This window comes from Pinus tabuliformis, chromosome 9 (assembly GCF_031772625.1).
Source record: "Pinus tabuliformis cultivar Carrire ecotype Pingquan chromosome 9, CPIR1, whole genome shotgun sequence".
Classification (NCBI taxonomy): Eukaryota; Viridiplantae; Streptophyta; class Pinopsida; order Pinales; family Pinaceae; genus Pinus; species Pinus tabuliformis.
In genome coordinates, this window is record NC_142307.1 from 834,834,394 (window position 1) to 834,854,369 (window position 19,976).

A 19,976-nucleotide genomic window follows, 5' to 3' on the forward strand; every position below is an offset into this window, starting at 1 on the left:
AAAATGCATGTGAATGTACGCGTACACATATTATTAATACAATGGCGAGCGACCATGCCACCAGAACCCCCTCGACTTGAATTGGCATTCCAATTCACATATTCCGTCAATCTTCAAGGCAGAGACATCCCCAGGCCCCCAGCTGATACACATACGGACAGACGATTTCCGTGGCTATTCTTTTGGAGGAGAAAATTTGGCAGAGGTACGGCATGGACACGAAGGAGCAGAGTCTTTCTATCGATTCTCAACATGAGGCTAAGACAGACCTCGAAGCCTGCGAGATTGAAACACCTCAAGTCGCAAGTCACGGCAAGTCATATCGTTCAATTTTACAGTGTACTCTGTATATGTCTCCATCAACATTGATACATTAATTAGAGTAAAATAAATAATAATATTGAGATTGTTGCAGATCCATGGTACCAAGTCGGCCTCGTTCTGATAACATCACTAAACAGCGCGTATGCATTGGGGTATTCAGGGATCGTCATGGTTCCCTTGGGATGGGTAGGAGGCACCTTGGGATTGATAGCAGCAGCCTTCGTATCACTCTATGCAAACACGCTCCTTGCGCGTCTCCACGAAACTGGAGGCATCCGACATAGTCGATACAGAGACCTAGCTGGTCACATTTATGGTAAATTTCTTTTACGCTCACCCATCCCATTCAATATAATACTTTCTTGTTACTTTCATCAAATCAACATCTTCATACTTGCACATAATCCCTTGTTCCATACATATTGATTGTGATTGTGCTTTTTCTCAGGTAGGAAAATGTATTACCTTACATGGACGTTGCAATATATCAATCTATTCATGATCAACACTGGATTTATCATTCTTGCTGGACAAGCGCTAAAGGTAGGTCGCTACTCTTATACTTAATTACCTCCCTATCCCCAAGCCATGCTCCCCTACTTTGACATGCGGTAATTCCTTATTAATTATATTTTTTTTCATCTCTTCTGACTGACTGTTGTCCAGGCAATCTATACTTTACACAACAACGAAGCTGCCACGCTGAAGCTACCTTACTGCATCGCAATTACAGGAATCATTTGTAGCATTTTTGCATTTGGCATTCCCCATTTATCGTCTCTGAGGTTGTGGCTCGGTGTTTCAACATTCTTAAGTTGCATCTATATCATTGCTGCTATTGGATTGTCTATGCGCGATGGTATCTCTCTTTTCTTTTAACCAGGATACATCTTGTAATGCTTACATATCTTCTGGTTCACGGTCCTTGTCAAGTTGGGTATTAAAACAATCGCTTGGAGCAAAATCTTAATTTTCTGCTTACTTTGGATATGTAGGTCTCAATAGCCCAGCAAGAGATTATGAGATTTCAAGTTCAGGTTCAAGTAAAAGCAGAATGTTTGGAACAATTGGTGCTGCAGCCAATCTCATTTTTGCATTTAATTCAGGCATGCTTCCAGAAATACAGGTATAGCAAAAGCTTCGTTTAATTTCTTGCATTCGCTTTTGTCGTTAAAAACCTATTTTTTTTTCGCCCTTTGAATTAATATCATCACATCTTTGTCCCATGATGTAATACTTATTTTATAAATCAAAATGAGCTCACATTATCGCTGTAAGCAGATTTAACTCTTCAAATGCAGTAAATTTTTAACATAAAGTAATTAGGTATAAATATTAATTAGGTTTCGCTCATGATAAAATTAATTACCGCTCCATAAACTTTTCTCTGATTTTTTTGGCAGGCTACAATAAAGCATCCTTCTGTAAAGAACATGCAGAAAGCCCTGTCACTGCAATTCACAGCGGGGATTGTGCCATTCTATGCTGTGACCTTTATAGGATACTGGGCTTATGGTTCATCAACTTCCTCATATCTTCTCAATAATGTACATGGGCCCAAGTGGATCAAAATTCTGGCAAATGCTGCTGCTTTCTTCCAAACTGTCATATCACTACATGTACGTACTCAAGAAACAAGACTTCTTCACCCTTTAACTTTGACTCTGTACACAATATTTTGTCAATTCCAAATGCATTTTAACATGATTCGTACTGATGGAATGGTTAATGTAGATATTTGGAAGCCCCATGTACGAGTTTCTGGATACAAAGTTCGGAAGGAGCAACGAAAGTGCGTATTCTGTGGGCAATTGGATAGTGAGGGTGCTGGCTCGAGGGACATATCTAACAGTGACCACACTTCTTGGGGCTCTGCTTCCATTTGTGGGTGATTTTATGAATATTACTGGCGCAGTGAGCGTGATACCATTAACATTTGTGTTGGCGAACCATATGTATATTAAAGTGAAGGGAAAGGATTTGAGTTCATTAGGGAAGACATGGCATTGGGCGAACGTATGGTTTTTTGCCTTCTTATCCGTGATAGCCACTGTGGCAGCGTTCCGCTTCATGGTTATTGACTCCAGAGCATACCATGTCTTCGCTGATCTCTGATCATACGTGTAACTATATAACCATAGCTGCTATATTCATTAGTGCAGGATATTCATTCAATTCCAAATCTCACTAGAGGTATTCAACTAATTGCTGGTAACAATACCTCAACTAATTGCTGGTAACAATCTACTTGGGATCAAGGATCGCTCTGGACACTAAAGGTTGTCCATCGTTGCCTGGTTTTTAAATTTTTTAATAAATTAAATATTTTTAAAAATAAGCCCAATTAAATTGATTTAAATAAAAAAATAACTACGTTTATGTCCCTTCAAAATTTAGGTAGAAAATGTGCTTTCCATTAACTATACCTTATTATTATTTTTTTAAATATAAGATCAAGCTACAACTATTTTTATGCCTTAATGTGTTTCCCTTTGAAATGAATTGCCCCACCGGCGGCACTGTCCTATTGTTGATGGTGGATTTGTGGTGTTAGAAGATTAAATGAAGTGTGACAGTTGATTCAAAACTGAACGCTTAATGATGAAGCTCCCCAGCGAGCCATTCGTATTGGTTCTGTAGATTTCACAAGAGTTGCACGCTTTGGAAGACAAGTCAGAGTGGAAAATGAGAATCCTTACAAGGTCTGGGCCATCCCATAATGTACAAAAATTTGAAGGTAATCGCAAAGCTATCCACACCCGTGAATGGAGAGCGGTCTTTGCTCAAAACATTCCAATGCATGTTCTTATTGAAGAATTTAAGCGTTATTATTACACATCTCCAAAACGCAAAAGGGTTTCCAGAGGCACACGAGATCAAGATTCCATGCCCCTTTGCGCAAGCGATTTCCCTGTCATTCAAGAGCTTCCAAATGATATACTGGAGAACATTTTTTCAAGAATCTCACGCTGATTTGATAACTTCAATATCAGTTTCTAATGATTGGGATGCTATTTATGCTTCCAGACGTTTCCAATCGGTCTATGACAGAACAGATAGATGCATTTTCATTAATAACAGTAACCTAGACATATGGGTTTTCAGCATTGCCTCAACTCGTTGGTTTGAGCTGAAGGTTCCCTGCAACTGGATAGGTGGGGCATGAAAACCCTAGGTCTCAAAGCTGCCTGTGATGGTTTATTTTTGGTGGCTCAGTCTGACTTTACTTTATTTGTTGTCAATCCTCTCACTGCCAAGTTCAAATGTTTGCCAAGGATACGTCCACATACTAGAGGCTGTGATAAATTTGTCAAGTGTCTCATTGTTCATGGAACAGCTGAGCTGCAAGTTAATAGAGATTCAGGGGATTATAAAGTTTATTTGTTTGGTAATTGGCAGGACATACCCAAATCCTGAACTCAGACTTTCAATCCAACATGGCCTCAAAAGAGCTAGAAGCAATAAAAGTCCCAGACTTTGTTAGTGTAAATTATAAATAAAATATGTTAATATCTTGTTCTAGGGGGCAACTTAATTAGCGATCGAAGTAATATAAAATTTGTGAAAACTAAGAGATCCAAGGTTCAAATCCCCTTGGTTGAGACTTGGTTTGCAGAGAGGAGAACCCCATGGACATAAGTTTTGAGATGTATATTTTTTATGCTCAACATGGAGTTGACACATGTTTTGTGTGTGTGTGTAACCAAAACAAACCCATGTTAACCCCAAATCTATTAGGTGCCATAAGACATCAATCTTTGGAGGTGCAACCCTTTCCTCAAATTTTGTGTTTTAAAAGAAGTATGGAGATTTCATCCCTCTACTTGAGTTATTGATCGCCTTGGTGAGAGAAACTATCATCACAAGACAACATTAAAACCTAACCATAACCCTATAGAACATATCTTGATTTATGAAGAAAAATGGAAGATGATTGGCTACAGGATGGGAGATTCTAACCTTATATATTTCCAACACTCTCAACAAGATTCTAACCTCATAGGTTTCCCAACACTATCAACAATCTTCCCAAAAAATGGTATAAGAGAGAAGAAGGTTAGGGTGAAACATTGCAATGGAATGAATTAAAAAGAAATTTTATTAAAGATTTTGAATTCTAACCTAAAGTGGAAGAACTAGTCAAGGCAAATCAACAAATATTGTTTTATAAGAAAAAACTCTTACCGAACACGAGAAAGAATAACTATCCACTTAGAAATGGAAAATACCAACATTCAAAGCACAAATTTTCATTGAAAAAGTGATCATTGAAAAAGTGAACAGCTATAAAATTTTAGAAAAATCAAAACAATATTAAAAGTATCCGAGCAAGAAAATGAGAACCCCTACAGATTAGAATTCCTTCCTTCCTATCAAGAAATAGGAATAGGATACCAGAAGCTTGACGAGGGTTAAAGGATCCTGAATGGTTCAAAATAAAAGAAGGCTATATATCAAATGTTGACCGATCAAAAATATTCCAACTTGACAACTATTGGTTGGACAAACAAACCATATATTTTATAGACCTATTAAGAGAATATCAAAACGTATTTGCACGAGATTACAAAGACTAGAAGGAATTTGTAAAGGAAATGCGGGAGATGAAAATTAACCTTGATGTAGGAGCCAAACCCAAGACCATATAAATTCGCTCACAAATAATTCCGTGGAAAGAAAGAAAAATGATGCTAATTTCCAGCATCATATATCCAATAGAAATTTGGAATGAGAATGTCCTATGGTTCTGCAACACAAAAAGCACGACCCAATAAGCCTAAGAATTTGTGTCAATTTCGTGGCTTGAATAAATTGATAGTAACTGACCTGTTCCCCCACTCCAATCACCAATAAAATCACAAATAAAGTAGCAATGCATTAATTTTATTCATTTACATATGACTTCTCAAGTTACAACCAACTACCCATTGCAAAGGAAGATCGAGAAGGAAGATCGAGAAAATAACTACATTTGTCTCAAAATTTGGCTCCTTTGCATACAAAGTTATGCCTTTAGGATTAAAAAATGGTTTTGCAGTATTTTCTAAAATATTAGTAAAAATATTTCAAGAATATATATATACTTACTTTGACAATGGATCATGTTCAATCGTTGAGGTTTAAATGTTAGACTATTTAAACATTCCTCAAAGATCATTTCCAACGGTTAAGGCTTATGTCTCTTAATATAAAAAGATGTATTTTTGCTATGTCAATATGAATAATGTTGGACCATGTAATATCCAAAGATGGAATCAAGGTAGATATGGGAAAGAATAAAGTGATTCTTGATCTAAATCTCCCAGTAAATCAAAAGCAAATTAAAATACAATTTGGGCATACTGGATAATACAAAACATTTATTCGACATCACTCTAACATAACATTTCCAATTGATGAGCTACTTTACAATTTTTTTTCCTTATAACTAGAGTAAGGAATGTAATGTGTATTTTGAATTATGAAAGAATAAATTGGTAGAAGTGTCTATATTCCAGTAATAAGCTAAATAAGGTTGAAAGAAATTATTTGACGATGGAACATAAAGAACTAGCCATGATTTTTTCCTTTTAAAATTTCCACCACTATATCTTGGCTAATCCCATTATATTCTTCATAGATCATCAAACATCATGATACCTTTTTAAGAAATTTGATACACTGGGGGCATATCTCTTGATGGCTACTACTGTTTCAGGAATTTGAATTTGAGGTAATAGTATGGCATGGGAAAAATATTGTTGGAACAAACCATTTGTATTGACTTGAAATAGGAGAAGAACTGATGGAAATCGAGGATGAACTTCCATATTCAAATCTATTTAAGGTCAAATCAACCCCTGTAAAGTTTCCAGAAATTGTTCAGTTTCTGCACAAAGGAAAAAAACTACACGAGTTATCTGAAATGAAAAAGAAAATTTTGGTAATGAAAGAAATCGTGTTTACACTAATTAATGTAAATCTATATAAATTAGGGACATATTAAATAATCCTAAGGTTTGTATTAGAACATGAGAGAAAAAGTATGATAGACGAAGCATATAAAGGCCCTGCTAGCCAACATTACGAAGGAGACATGATCGATAGAATTGTAACACTTTTCGACAAATAAGTCGACCATTAATGAAGAATGAACTACCACTACAATCCTAAACCCAAGATTACCTTTTTAAATTTGGGATATCAACTTTGTTAGTCCATTCTCTAGAAGGGCTAGAAGAATACGTGAAAAAAAAAATTAATACTGCATTGGAGTACCTAACAAAGTGGGGAGAAGATGAGCCAGTCGAATCTTGTGCCAAAGAAGTAGTAGCTAAGCTAATTTTTGAAAATATAGTAACAAGATTTGGAAGCCCCTTAACTATAGTATCTACAAGGGAAAGCATCTTGTCAATCATACCATTAAAATATTGCTACAAAATTTATGTTTGAGCATAGAAAGATGACGACTTACCTTCAACATGCTAACAGTGTGGTCATATGTTTAACAAGACCTTGCACAAAGGACTTACCAAGATATGTATGCCAATAGAGACGATTGGCATGATAAAGTCCCATTGATATTATGGGCATATAAGAGAACATTTAAATGATTGACTCGACACATGCCATTTAAACTAATCTATACACAAGAGGAAATAATGCTATTGCACTCTATAACAAATGTAGCAAGTGTGTCAACCATGTTAAAGTATGACATTAACAACATTGAAAAATAGAAACCTCATTACCTTCATCAACTAGAAGAACACATACGACAAGCACTTGACCAATAACAAGAATAGAAAAAGAAGTAAAATACTTGGCATGATAGGAACTTAAAATTAAAGTATTTAAATGCAGAATATTTAGCATTATTGTATGATAGTAGAGTAAAGGGGAACCCAACAAATCTGGAAATTGCATGCCTAGGTTTCTTTGTAGTAGAAGAGATACAACCTTCAAGTGCACTATAGCTAAAGACAAACCATGGGAACCTATTGAATCTATAGTAAATGGTCCCTGACTAAAATAATATATTGCTTGATGAATTCAACATGTCCACTGGTGAAAACCTCTTTGAGGCACCAATGGGGATGGGCTAGGCTAAAAAGTATATCATGGCTATCTAGCCTGCAGAATTTATGTATAATAGTTTCAATTTCAAGTTTAGTAATTAAGATAATAATTAAAAGTATCAACAAAGGAGTCAATTATAAAAAGTAGGTTTAATAACAACCATGTTAGAAAATAAGTATTTTTAGAAGTATCAACATACTGATTATATATCATAATAATGGATCAAATTGAAGATTTGAGATTGCTTGATAAAATATCACATAAAAAAATAGGAGAGAATCAATGACCACAACAATATGAGAAGATAAAAGATTGTTGACAAAGGTTTTGAGAACATTTCAAGAAACAAGGTGAATTTAACTCGACTAGAAGTAGAGATGATATACCACAAATTGATTTCAAGATTCAAACCAAAGAGAGGGCCCTAATTGACTTATATGTCAAAATTGACAAAGATACTACACCCAACTCAAACCAAATCTATGATGACCTAACATATTACTAAATCACAGCAATCACCATAAATGTTAAGGAAACTTAGCCACACACCCCACACAAGCCTAAAGTAATACAAATGATGGAAATAAATGCAATGGGACAAACATAGTTTGAGGTTGTGGATAAAATTAAAAGTGTTTCACACGTACCAAGTTTGTGCATAAAACCAAGGAGATTACCAAATTTACCCATTATCATACCTGAGTTATTACTTGTTGCATCTACAGAGCTTTCTGAAGTCCTTGATATTCCAAACCTGGTTAATTCATACTCTAACCTCCTTTACTTGTTGAGAGGCCAATAATTCCAAGAATATTTCAGAATGTTGAGGAGCCATGCACATTTCCGAGATGAGGAAGCTCTAGTGGAGTTGAGGGAAAAAGTGGAATTTGATAAAATACTGAAAGAAAGTTGGAGGTTTGGTTACATAACATTAAGCATGCCAAGGTAGATGAACCCTCTTGGGAGAAACACTATATATCCTTCAAGAAATTGAGTGTGGTAAATTAAAAATGACACTATGATGTTTAGACATTATATAAAGTATGTATCAGAAACTACCTAGGTGCAACCTTGGTTGTAGAATTCCAAGAAATTAAGGAAGCAACTTCCAAATTCATAGTCGATTTCATGATGAAATCTTATGGTTGGAGATACCATTACCAATTGAATTGTGCCAATATAAAAATTTATTGACCTACTGCATGGAGGAGAGAAAATCCCAAAAAATATCGACTCCAGTGCATGGTTAAAAGAATTTACTAGAGGAATAATAACCAAAAATTCTAAGAGGCTCGTTATTATTTAAGTGAAAAACCCTCAGACCAAATGGGAATGGATAATAGTTTCATTGTTCTTCACTCTGGCAAGTTGGGCATCTTATGTCAAATTGAACATGTTGGAAGCTATTAGCTAGATAATTGGGGAAAGTAAGCAATATAACTAGGTGGATCACTTTGTAGATAATGGGGAAGACCAATTGCCAAGAATGATAAAATTTGGGTAAGGACATCCACTTATGTTCATTATTAATTTGGCTCGCTATTTTGCAAGTCTCCCCAATTGGAGAGGTTGCATCTATTAAGAGGTTAATTCATTTTATAATAAATTTGAAGTATTTTGGACCTAGTTGGTTGAGTACCCCTGAGTTAGTATCTCCCCATGAAATATTCAGAAATTTGATACTCAATTTAAAGCTTTCATCAAATAGATGGAGTGTTTCACAACATATCCCTCTTGCCCTACCCAACACATCTCATATTTAGCTAGGTTTTTACTCAGCTAAGGTATGTTATGTTAACTCAGTCGATGTACATCAAATGAATTTCTATACAACCATAATACCAATAAATATTGGAAGAATTAAGTTGGTATGTAACCAATATTTTTTTTATTCCATAAGGTGTTTTGTAGGCTCAAGTCAAATTCATCCTCCTATATACATATGGTGAGTAGGAAGAAGAAACGGAGGTAGAGAAATATACAATTCCATTTAAATTTGACCTATCGCAACCCTTTACTAGATACTTCTAAGAAACCAACAGGTAAGACAATGGATACAATAGCTAAGGAAGAACATGTAGCTAACATCAACTGTAACAAAGTGTTGAAGTATATTACCCTAGATGACCTTCAAATCCATAAACATCTAGAAGCTATAGCCAAACAAGTATAGGAATAAATGGTAGCTAAAGGTAAGTTGACCTAAAAACAAAATAAAATAAAGGAATTTCTGGGGTCATCAGTTAGGCCTAACATTTTACAGACATTAGGACAGGAAAAATAAAGTTTCATTGAGGCTATCGAGTAGAAAATGTTGGTAGAATATGATAGAGAATAATAGAAAAAAGAAGTCACAACACGGTCCAAACTGCCAACCAAGACTTCTCCAAGTAAAGTGACAAACAAACAGTCAAGTAAAGCTAAGAAATAAAAATCAAAGAAGTCAAAGATCAACCTCAAAACTCCATTCCCACCAGCTAGTTCAACACCTTTCTAAGAATAAGTCGATAAGTAGTAGACAGAGAAGTAAAAGTAGACTAAGACCTAGGACATCTTGTTAGAGCATATTGAAAAAAAATTCCTAGGTAAAGAATATATCATTAAGGAGGAATTGGAGTTGGGAACACCACATGTCCTACCACAACAACAATAGTAGCAGTAACAACAACAAACAATAGAGGGAACACAAATCAACACTCCATAGTAGGTTGAAAAGCTTGGTCAACTAACCTTAGTAGACAAGTTAAATCAAACATCAGGGATGCGATCGTCTAAATGACCTAACAAGCATAAATATGCAAATAAGTCGAAGAAACCAAAAGCAGATGAACAATCCAAATTGATAGATCTACCATATGACTTAACCTATGCATCAGATAAATAGGTATTTAATTTATTATCTTATACAGCTAAGGAATAAAGTGGAAGATGGAAGAATAAGAATGATACTAGTGTTACACTACATCTTAAGAAACAAAAAGAGGAGGGGATTTAGAACGACTGTATGAACCTGGAAACAAAAAAACTTCCACTTTCCAATTTGGTCCACATTGATGATCCACATACTAATATTCACCATTTGGTCCACCAACTGATATACCACAATATACAGATGAAAAAGAAAGTTGAATAGTTGTAGTAAAATAATAAAGCACAAGGAAATGAAAAACTATCAACTATGTTACAACAAATGTTCAAGGATTTTAAACAAGTAAAGACCAAGCTAGAGGGGACCATCGACAAAGTAGCTACACTCAATGATTTTCTTAAAAAATGGGAAATATACATGCCTAATAGCTACTATCGACTAAGAGTACAATAGTTATTGATCATGGATTTGTCAACAAGGAAAACTACTTTGAACCCCAATCCATAGAAACATTATCAAACCAAATTATATAGGAGAAGAATATAGAGAGAAAGATAATACATGAGGAGAGACAATGGTTGAGAGAAGGAAAGAAAGCTTGAATTGATGCCACTAATGTTGCTAAGTACCTGCAAACCATAAATGAGAAGATGTAGAAGTTGGAGCAACAAGGTACTCCTAATGTGCCTGCCTTCCAAGAGAGCTCCCTATTTGAAAAAAAATAAGTACTTGCAAAAAATGAAAACCATTGAGGTGCAAGAAAAAAAATTAATGAAATATTGGTCAATATTCAACCAACACCTTCAAACACTTGCACTTGTGATTCACCAGACAACATTTGACAAACTTCCAACCCCATCACCTTCAGCACATCCAACTCCACCATGACCCGAATGTCAATTATTTTCACCATCTATGTCAAAGTGTGGCCCATCAGCTCAACCAATATAGTTGGTTACTTCAGATATTAAGGTTGAAGGCTCAAAATTGTTACTAGGGGTAAGAAAAAGAAGATGTAACGATATACCGAGCCCTCAAGTTGAGATATCCAAAATGACAAATAACTAACCTATAGAATCAATCGATAATACTGTTCAAAAAGATGCCCAGGCATGTCCTTCTCCATCATCGGTCACTACGAAATGAACATCCAACAAAGATCCATCAAAAATTCTATCAAACTCTCATTCTCTCCTATTTCATTAAAAAATAAAAATCTTCAAATTTTGTATTACTCCAAGTCGCCCCTCTTCTTTGGGATGAATAAGGCATTAATGGTGGAGGATATGCTGGATAGGCTAGTTGACTAAGTTGACTAGCCTAATCGAGTTGATATACTAAATATGTGTTGTAAGTCAATCAAATCCTCTGTCAAGTGAACTAAATAAGTCAGTTAATAAAGTTAGTTGAGACAATTAAACTGCTATACTACTTACGACGATATAAATATTTATGTACTAGAGTCCATGAAGTTACTTAGTTGTTGAGAGACATATCTAATACAAGTATGCTTTTGTTGGTTCTCTACTAATTTTGTGTCTCTTTGCCTCTTCCATGTGATGCGAATTACTATTTAAGTTTACTTGGTGTTCCATTCTACTAATAACTAGCGCATACTTTTCACTATATTACAACAAATAGTCTTGGAGATAACTACACCAAGTTACTTTTAGTCAACTTTTAGTTTCAGAAATTTACATAGAGTCTAAGGTTAGGAATTTTTAGTCGTCCAAGTGTGAGCTAATATTAGCACACCTATTCTCAATGGTTTTGAGTCTCTTTAATCATATAGCTTCAAGAAATTGAATGAATTCAAATTATTGAGTTGCACACTATATTGTGTTATTGCATGGTTTCCTCCTTTGTCCATCTATCAATATCGGTGGGTAGAAATACACATGTCATATAAGAAAGAAGTTACATGATGTAACATGTCTTACATAGACAAGCTTTTGGATGCTATATGGAAAGTTAATAGAACTGTAACAGGTGAAACCAAGGATGGAATGTTTGATAGGTTAACTACTTGCAATATGTTGATTTACCTAACAAATATTATTAGATTATGTTTTAACTTTTTCATCTTCTTTGATAAAAAATTTAAAATTAATCCTAAAATTGTCAAAATTCCAACCCTTAGTGCAACAATAATTTTTTCTTTAATATTATAACAAAATTTGTCCTTGTGCTTGTTATCTCAAAATCAAGCCCTGGAAGGTTGCAGACCAGGAAGACTTCAAGTAACTGTTTCAAACCTACTTTAGGTTGAGGTTTAGCCTCCCCAACCTGAGAGGGCTCTCTCAAAGGATTAAAGGTTTTTGATTATGATCAAGATGGCTAACTCTTGTGAAACAACTAAGAAATGAAAATGGTGGAAACACAACTAACAAGTATCCATTGGGCTTATGGAGTCATATATGATTCAGTATTAATAGCAGGGTTGGCTTTGCATAGAAGTCAAGGCATTCAGATTTCAACACACCAAACACATAGAAGGCAGTTTATGAGTATATGAAGGAAATTAGAGCACTGTAAGCGATTTCTAAGTAATCAGATACTCATAACACTGTAGATAACATGAAAAGACAACAAAAGAAACTCATTACATTGAACTCTTTATGATTCTTGAGAAGCATAAGCCAGTACTGTATTACCAAAAAAACAGAGTCTTTACATAAGCCAAATATCAAAGCTTTTACTTATAAATTTCCAACCCTTGGTACATTGCTCTTTCTTCTATATATAGAGTTCTTTTACAAGGCTGAGATTCCTCCTCCAACATGAGGGGAACTCGAATTCTACTTCTTATGACACATATTCAAATTCTAACTACCTATTGAATGTAACAAACTGCTAACTGGACTTTTTAGAGATCTAAGCAATTAAAAAGTTAGTTATGCTCAAATAAGGGAAATAACAAAATGAAATAGAACTTTCTCATTTTCTTCTCCACTTTTTCACTCCAATAAGAGGGGAAAAAAGGACAGGATTCTAGAAGGATTGTTGGAGAGAAATGCCATTAACTTGGATGAAGAAGTTATTTAGATTGATAGAGGGACCAAAAAAAATTCAGCTGGAGATAAATGTTGTGAACTTGGTACTCTTAGAGGAAGTCAATATGAGAGAGGAAGACAATAACTACTTGTCACGAGTGGGAGATAAAAAATGGTGAGCCCATAGATTGAGCCATTTTTCCTACTCTAGGGCAAAAAGGAAAAATTATTGGGTCTAGTAAATATTGTCATTCTAGCTAAAGGGGAAATAGCTCAGTGGTAGCCAAAAGTGATATTTGGCGTAAGCTCAGGGGGAATGAATAGGTCTCATACATATTTTTTGGAAATTGAGATAGTTTTTCTAAATTATTTTTTGGTTGCAGGTAGAAGAAAAAAACCAGTTGTTTGCACTAGAAAAAAAAAGAGAAGGGAATTTTGTTCTCTCTAGGGAAAAGTATATAGACAGTTACCTTTTCCTCCATTGAAATAATTTGTAACATAAATTTTTAAAGGGATTATGTGATCTTTTTTGTTATAGCTATCATAAGAAAAATGTTTTTGTTGTTGTCTTGTTCTTGTAATTTTGATATATAGGTTAACCAAGGAGGGAGTTATGACACCAAGAAAAAGAAAAGGGTAGAATCAGTATTCCTTAAGGAAGCTTGATTGAGTAAATTTCAGTTAGTAATGTAATGTATAGATGAGAGGGTCAAGAATAAGTTAGATGAAAAGTTAGAAATAAAGTTATTTCACAAAATAAATATTTTTTTGTCAAATGTACATACCTTCTGTAGGTAAGAAATGACAACAATTGTATATACTTTGTGCCCCAAATCCCAACTTAGGGTTTTTCCTTAACATAGTACATTAGATTTACCTTTCAAGCTAAGAACTCCCTTAAAACCACTTTTCTTGCATAGGCATTTAAATGACATGGAGGATGATGAAAATTGTTAACAACCATGGCTACTTATTTACAACTTTATTTCTTAGGGTTTATACATACTTGATCTCAATTTATGCTATTAGTTTTAGGGATTTAATCTTATTAACTCATTATTTTGTCTTTTGAACAATTTGTTCAATGTGACTACAAAGTATGCATAAGAAAACTCATTTTGGAGATATTTGAGCACTTGTATAATATGTACCTATTTTTATATGACTAAGGTTCCAAAACCCATCATTTTTGCATGGTAATATATATATAATTATAAGAAAGCTTCTAAATATGTTCCTCTATTAATGTGCATTTAGTCATTGTAAAACTTTTTAATTCCATGGTTATTTCAATATGACCTCCAACTAGAGTATGTATGGTTCTTTCTTTTAAATTGATCCAGTGCTTTATTTTAACATTAGGTACTCCCTTAATCCCAAAGTGTTTCAATTTCCATCAATAATTCCCCCCTTAAACACTCGGCTAAAGTGCATCTCTAAAAGCTTCTCAACAAGCTTTGTGTGGAAAGGGCAATTGTAGTACCTATACAAATAGGTTCTATAACTACTTATTGGGAGTATTTTATCTAACCAAGTGGTATTGCGTGCACTTGGAAGTTAATGTGGAGGTTATCCCTCCATATTAGCTTACAAGTATACTAAGCCTACTTAAATCATTCAGTTTGACTATATGGTAGCTTGTATAAATTTATCTACAAAGTTTCTTCCTTTTTCTTTCCACTATTCCTGATACTAAGCAAAGCCGTAATAATTGTCAAAATAAGCTATCATATTTAGAATTTATTGACATAGAATTCTCATTTAGGAATTTCCACCCTCTTATATAGAAAAAAATCGTACCCATCTTTTTTATGTTCTTCATATATATATTTCCTTTCTTTACTATGAAACATACATTCTTTACTTACTATCAAAAGTTACATGCATTCCTAATAATTACTTACTTTCAAAATTTACATGGATTTATGAGAATTACTTTCTATATACATTACAACATTCTTAGGTTTTTGTTTTCCTTTATCAGTTCACCAAGTATTATGTTCATTGTTCATTCTTAATGTAAACAACCACATGCTAAATATTATTAGTAAATACATGCTTCAAAACCAACTGTTCCTATTAATAGACAAATTACAATAATCCTTTTACTTATCTAAATAATTGGAAATATAGTAGGAACCAACACATTCCTCCCAACTAATAAATTGCAACTACAAAAATCCCCCCCAAGCCTCAATCTTCACTACTATTAGTAGCTTGTATTATCTTGTTGGTATTTGTGCTCCTCCCTAGATAGACTCTAGCAACGTCCCACTTTTCAATGTCTTCTCTTTCTTTTCTGTACCTAGGATTTTATAGGATTATCTCTTACTTAACTTTCAACATTGCATTTATCTTCAACTATCCTCTTATTTCCCACTGAACATAACATTTATCTCTAGTTACGTTGTCTCTTGGTGGTAATCATTCCTTTTGGAACCTTTGGGAATCATGGGAGGTTATAACTATGACGATTGCCACCTTTACTTGTTCACTACTTGGGACTCCAACCACTTCAACAATTACTTAACAATAGAGCAACCTGACTACTCACATGTTGGTTCCCATAATATTTCTAAATTAAAAAATAATTTTATTTATAAATGTATGTAATTATTTACACCTATTAGTAAGTTATTCAAATTTAGTCTTGGCCATGCGACCCATGTTTCTCACTTAAATCATTACAAGTCAATACAAAATCATAAATTATTATAAAAGTAATTACAACAAGGGTATTATATTTCCCTCCCTTAATTTGAAAATCGTCCTCGGTGTTTTCTTTGCACTCATCACTTCTAGAAGAGTGAAGAAAATGCTTCTTGAATTTTCTCCTCCATCTCCAGAGTGGCCTCCTTAGGGGAAAAGTGCTTCTATTTCACTTTAACCCAGATGATGACTCAATTTCAAAGTAAAGTTTCCCTCGTTCACATTTCATAGAGCCTTGACCTGGAACTCATCTTCTATTTCAACCTATATCACATTCCAACCAATGATATGATTTGGATCATAAATATATTACTTTAAAAGTGATAGATAAAATACATTATGAACTTTTATGTGGGTTAGTAATGCTAGCTAGTAGGCCACTCGTCCTACTCTAAGTAGTATTTCAAATGGCCCATAGAACCTGGGTGCCAGTTTAGGACAGTTTCCCAACCTTAGTTTTCTCTTCTTTGGTTTGACTTTGACATAAACATGTTTTCCCACATTGCATCCCTTGTGAATGATTTCTTGAACACATAATGGTTTTTCCTATCTTGAGTTGTTATTAAATTTTGTCTTACCTTTCTAAACTCCTGCTCCGTATCTCGTAGAAGATCGTGTCTTAAAACCAGTCTATGCTCGTATTGACTCTAAAGCCATGGAATATGCCATTTTTTCCATAAAGGACTTCAAAAGGACTCATCTTAAGAGATGTATGATAACTATTATTATATGCAAATTCAACTAGATGTAAGTAATCCTCCCATTTAGTGGGTTTATCCATTGCATATGTGTGAAACATGTATTCAAGTATCTGGTTGGTTATTTTAGTATGTCCATCAGTTTAAGGATGGTAATCAATACTGAAATTCGATTGTGTATATAATTTTGTGAAAAGTATCTTCCAAAATTTTGATGTGAATTTTGCATATCTGTCAAAAATCAATGTTTTTAGTACCCCATGAAGTTTGAATGTCTGCTTCATAAAACTATAAGCTATATTAACAACTTTAAATTTTAACTACACTGGTATAAAATGGGCTTTCTTACTTAGTTTATCAATTAAAACCATGATATAATCATGTTTTCTTCTGCTTCTGAGTAACCCTATAATAAAATGTAAGGAAATAATTTCCCATTTACGCTTAGAAATGGGTAATGGATATGATAACCCAACGAGGTGTTAGTGTTCCACCTTAAATTTTTGAAACTATAGACATTTTGCTAAATAATCATCCACTTCTTCTTTCATCCCTCACCAATAAAATCATTTTCTAATTGTTATGATAAGTTTTTCATAGCTTGGATGAGCTTAAAAATGAATATTGTGATACTCATTTAGGATCAATTGCTTAATTCTATGCACATTCGAGATATAAATTATATTTTTGAAAGTCAACAAACCATCATTGTTGAGAGCATAATCTGATCGTTCTATTGGGCGAATTCCATTTAACATTTTTTCTTAATTTTGTATGTATTCTTGATCTTCTAATATTGCGGTTATGATTTGTTCATTAATATATATTTTAAAACTTCTAGCAGGGATCCCATACATTTTATTTAACTTCTACTTAGTGCATCTACAATTTTGTTTTATTTTCCCTTGATGTGTTTGATTTCAAAATCGAATTCACTAAGGAAATTCATCCACCTTGTTTTCCTTGCATTTAAATTTAGTTAACTAAAAAAACATTATAGGCTAATATGACCAATTACTAATGTGAATTTATTTCCCCAAATGTAGTCCCACCACATTTTTAAAGCATGAAATAATCTAGCTAATTATAAGTCATACACAACATAGTTTGTTTTATGCTCCTTTAGTTTCCTAGATTCATAAGATATAACATGGTTATCATGCATTAACACTCCAGTTAATCCTTACGAACACAAATTTGTACATACTATATAACATTTATTGGGATAAACAATCTTAAGTATCAGAGCTACAAATAGCAAATATTTCAACCAATCAAAGCTTTCTCGACACTTTTGGGTGTAGATAAATTTAAATCCTTTCTTTTGTAAGGATGTTATAGGGTAGGCCAGCTTGGAGAAACGTTCAATGAATTTATGGTAGTAATCTATACTTCTCATAAAGGATCGAATTTTAGGTACATCTTTAGGAACGAGAAAATTAAAAACTTCCTTTTCCTTTCAACAGTAGATTCCTTCTTTGGATATTACATGCCCCAAATATTGAATCTGATCTTGGTAAAAATAACATTTACAACATATAGTTGATGTTCCCTTAGTGTTTGTAGTACTATTCTTAAGTGTTGTCCATGTTTTTCTAGTGTCTCGGAATAAACCAAAACATCATCAATGAATATCAATACAATTTTCCTAATACTAGTTGAAAACATTGTTCATTAAACACATAAATGTGGCTGGGGTTTTTGTGAGTCTGAAAGGAAGCACAACGAACTCATAATGGTCATTTCTAGTTCTAAAAGTAGTCTTATGAATATCCTCATCTTTAATTTAGACTTGGTGGTAAACATAATTGAGGTCTATCTTAGAGAGTACTTTTGCACCCCTTACCTGATCAAATAGATCATCAATTCTAAGTAATGTGTATTTATTTTTTATTGTCTACTTGTTCAGTTGTCTATCATCAATACATAACCTAAGAGTACCATCCTTCTTCCTCACAAAAGGTACATGTACTCCCCAATGTGAGACACTTGATTTAATATATCCTTTGTCAAACAATTCCTCAAGTTGCATCTTTAACTTAATCAACTATGGAACATTCACCCTATAAGGTGCTTTGGACATTGGTGTTGCACCGGGTACCAATTTGATGGTAAATTCAATAGCTATTTTTGGTGGAAACCCAGGAATTTCATCTAAGAAAACATCTTTGAATTCTCACACCACTGCAAAGTCATCCAAAGTATTTTCTTTTCTATACTTCTACTTAATCCATTGTTATCATGTTGTCTTTGGTAATTGTAGCAAAGTTTTTTCTTTAAACAAAGGTTCTACTTCCAAGATCACATAGAGGCAATATTCCCTTACGTATATTCATAAGTGTGATTTCAATTGATAAGATAGGAAGAGAGACGCTCTTACTACCATGATTAATTTTCTTTCTACCTTCAAAAAAAGTATCATATATACATATGAAAAAGAGTGAGACTCAAACCCTTAACCTCGTGTCCCATAACAATAGAGCAAACCTTTTCCATCCACAACATCTCCATCACACAGATGCATCATTTATCTTGAAAATAAAATATGTTTGGGTACTATGAGAGGATTTCATTATCTTCACTTTATGGCTACTCGAACTCGGGACATGCTTACCATTAATAATACGTATTCTTTATATTAACTTTTGAGCCCTCATATAATATGATATGTGAATCCCTACCTAGTCCAACACTTTTACTATGCCCATGATTATTAATTTTTTTTTAAGGCATGGATTTTCAATATTGAGTCGGACATGAATCTAACTAGAAACCTTCCCATCTAAAGTCAAATACACTACCATTTATACCCACTCCCATGGTCACATCTGGAATTCTCGATAGGTGGGACCTGGGTTAATTTCTCGCATACAACTCAACACCCTGACACATTTATGTGACGCGGTGACAAATGGATGACTCACCTAGAATGTGGCATATGTACATCAGTTCTGGTTTAACATCCTTACTCGCTTAATTAGCTACCCTCTCATACTTGTCAGTTGACATTGTGCTTACTCTCCCTTGACAAAGAGCTTCTTGAAAATGGTTAGGGTTTTAAAACTATTATTCAACTTCTTGGAGACTGATGATGGTTATGTTTCAATAGTGTATGCTTTCCATTCCACCCGATGGATGTAACTCAAGCTACAAGAAATATGTAAATTCACAACTTCTCTAATTATTATTATGTATAATTATGTTATCAAGATTTTATCAGTGTTAAACTTGAACTTGACATTAAGGAATTTAACTAATAATCTCTTTTGTGTTTTTACATGAGCCTTTCGAAAATATTTTGTTGAACCATACTTTACTTAGGTC

At 33.9% G+C, this 19,976-nt stretch overlaps 1 protein-coding gene across 1 annotated transcript; it reads left to right on the forward strand.

Moving 5' to 3' along the window:
- The first annotated feature begins 292 nt into the window (after positions 1 to 292).
- LOC149151376 (putative proline transporter 2) lies at positions 293 to 2,453 on the forward strand. Its single transcript, XM_089439689.1, has 6 exons — positions 293 to 640; positions 773 to 867; positions 991 to 1,183; positions 1,320 to 1,450; positions 1,728 to 1,943; positions 2,059 to 2,453. The coding sequence occupies exons 1-6, from the start codon at positions 493 to 495 to the stop codon at positions 2,437 to 2,439; spliced, it is 1,164 nt and encodes a 387-aa protein (XP_089295815.1). The 5' UTR covers positions 293 to 492; the 3' UTR covers positions 2,440 to 2,453.
- The last annotated feature ends 17,523 nt before the right edge of the window (positions 2,454 to 19,976 follow it).

What these genes read in the sequence shown, in the direction of transcription:
- LOC149151376 (XM_089439689.1), top strand. Translation starts at nt 493, where the DNA reads ATGGTTCCCTTGGGATGGGTAGGAGGCACCTTGGGATTGATAGCAGCA. An exon ending in CCTAGCTGGTCACATTTATG is followed by an intron (nt 641 to 772) that starts GTAAATTTCTTT and finishes GCTTTTTCTCAG; the next exon opens with GTAGGAAAATGTATTACCTT. An exon ending in TTGCTGGACAAGCGCTAAAG is followed by an intron (nt 868 to 990) that starts GTAGGTCGCTAC and finishes ACTGTTGTCCAG; the next exon opens with GCAATCTATACTTTACACAA.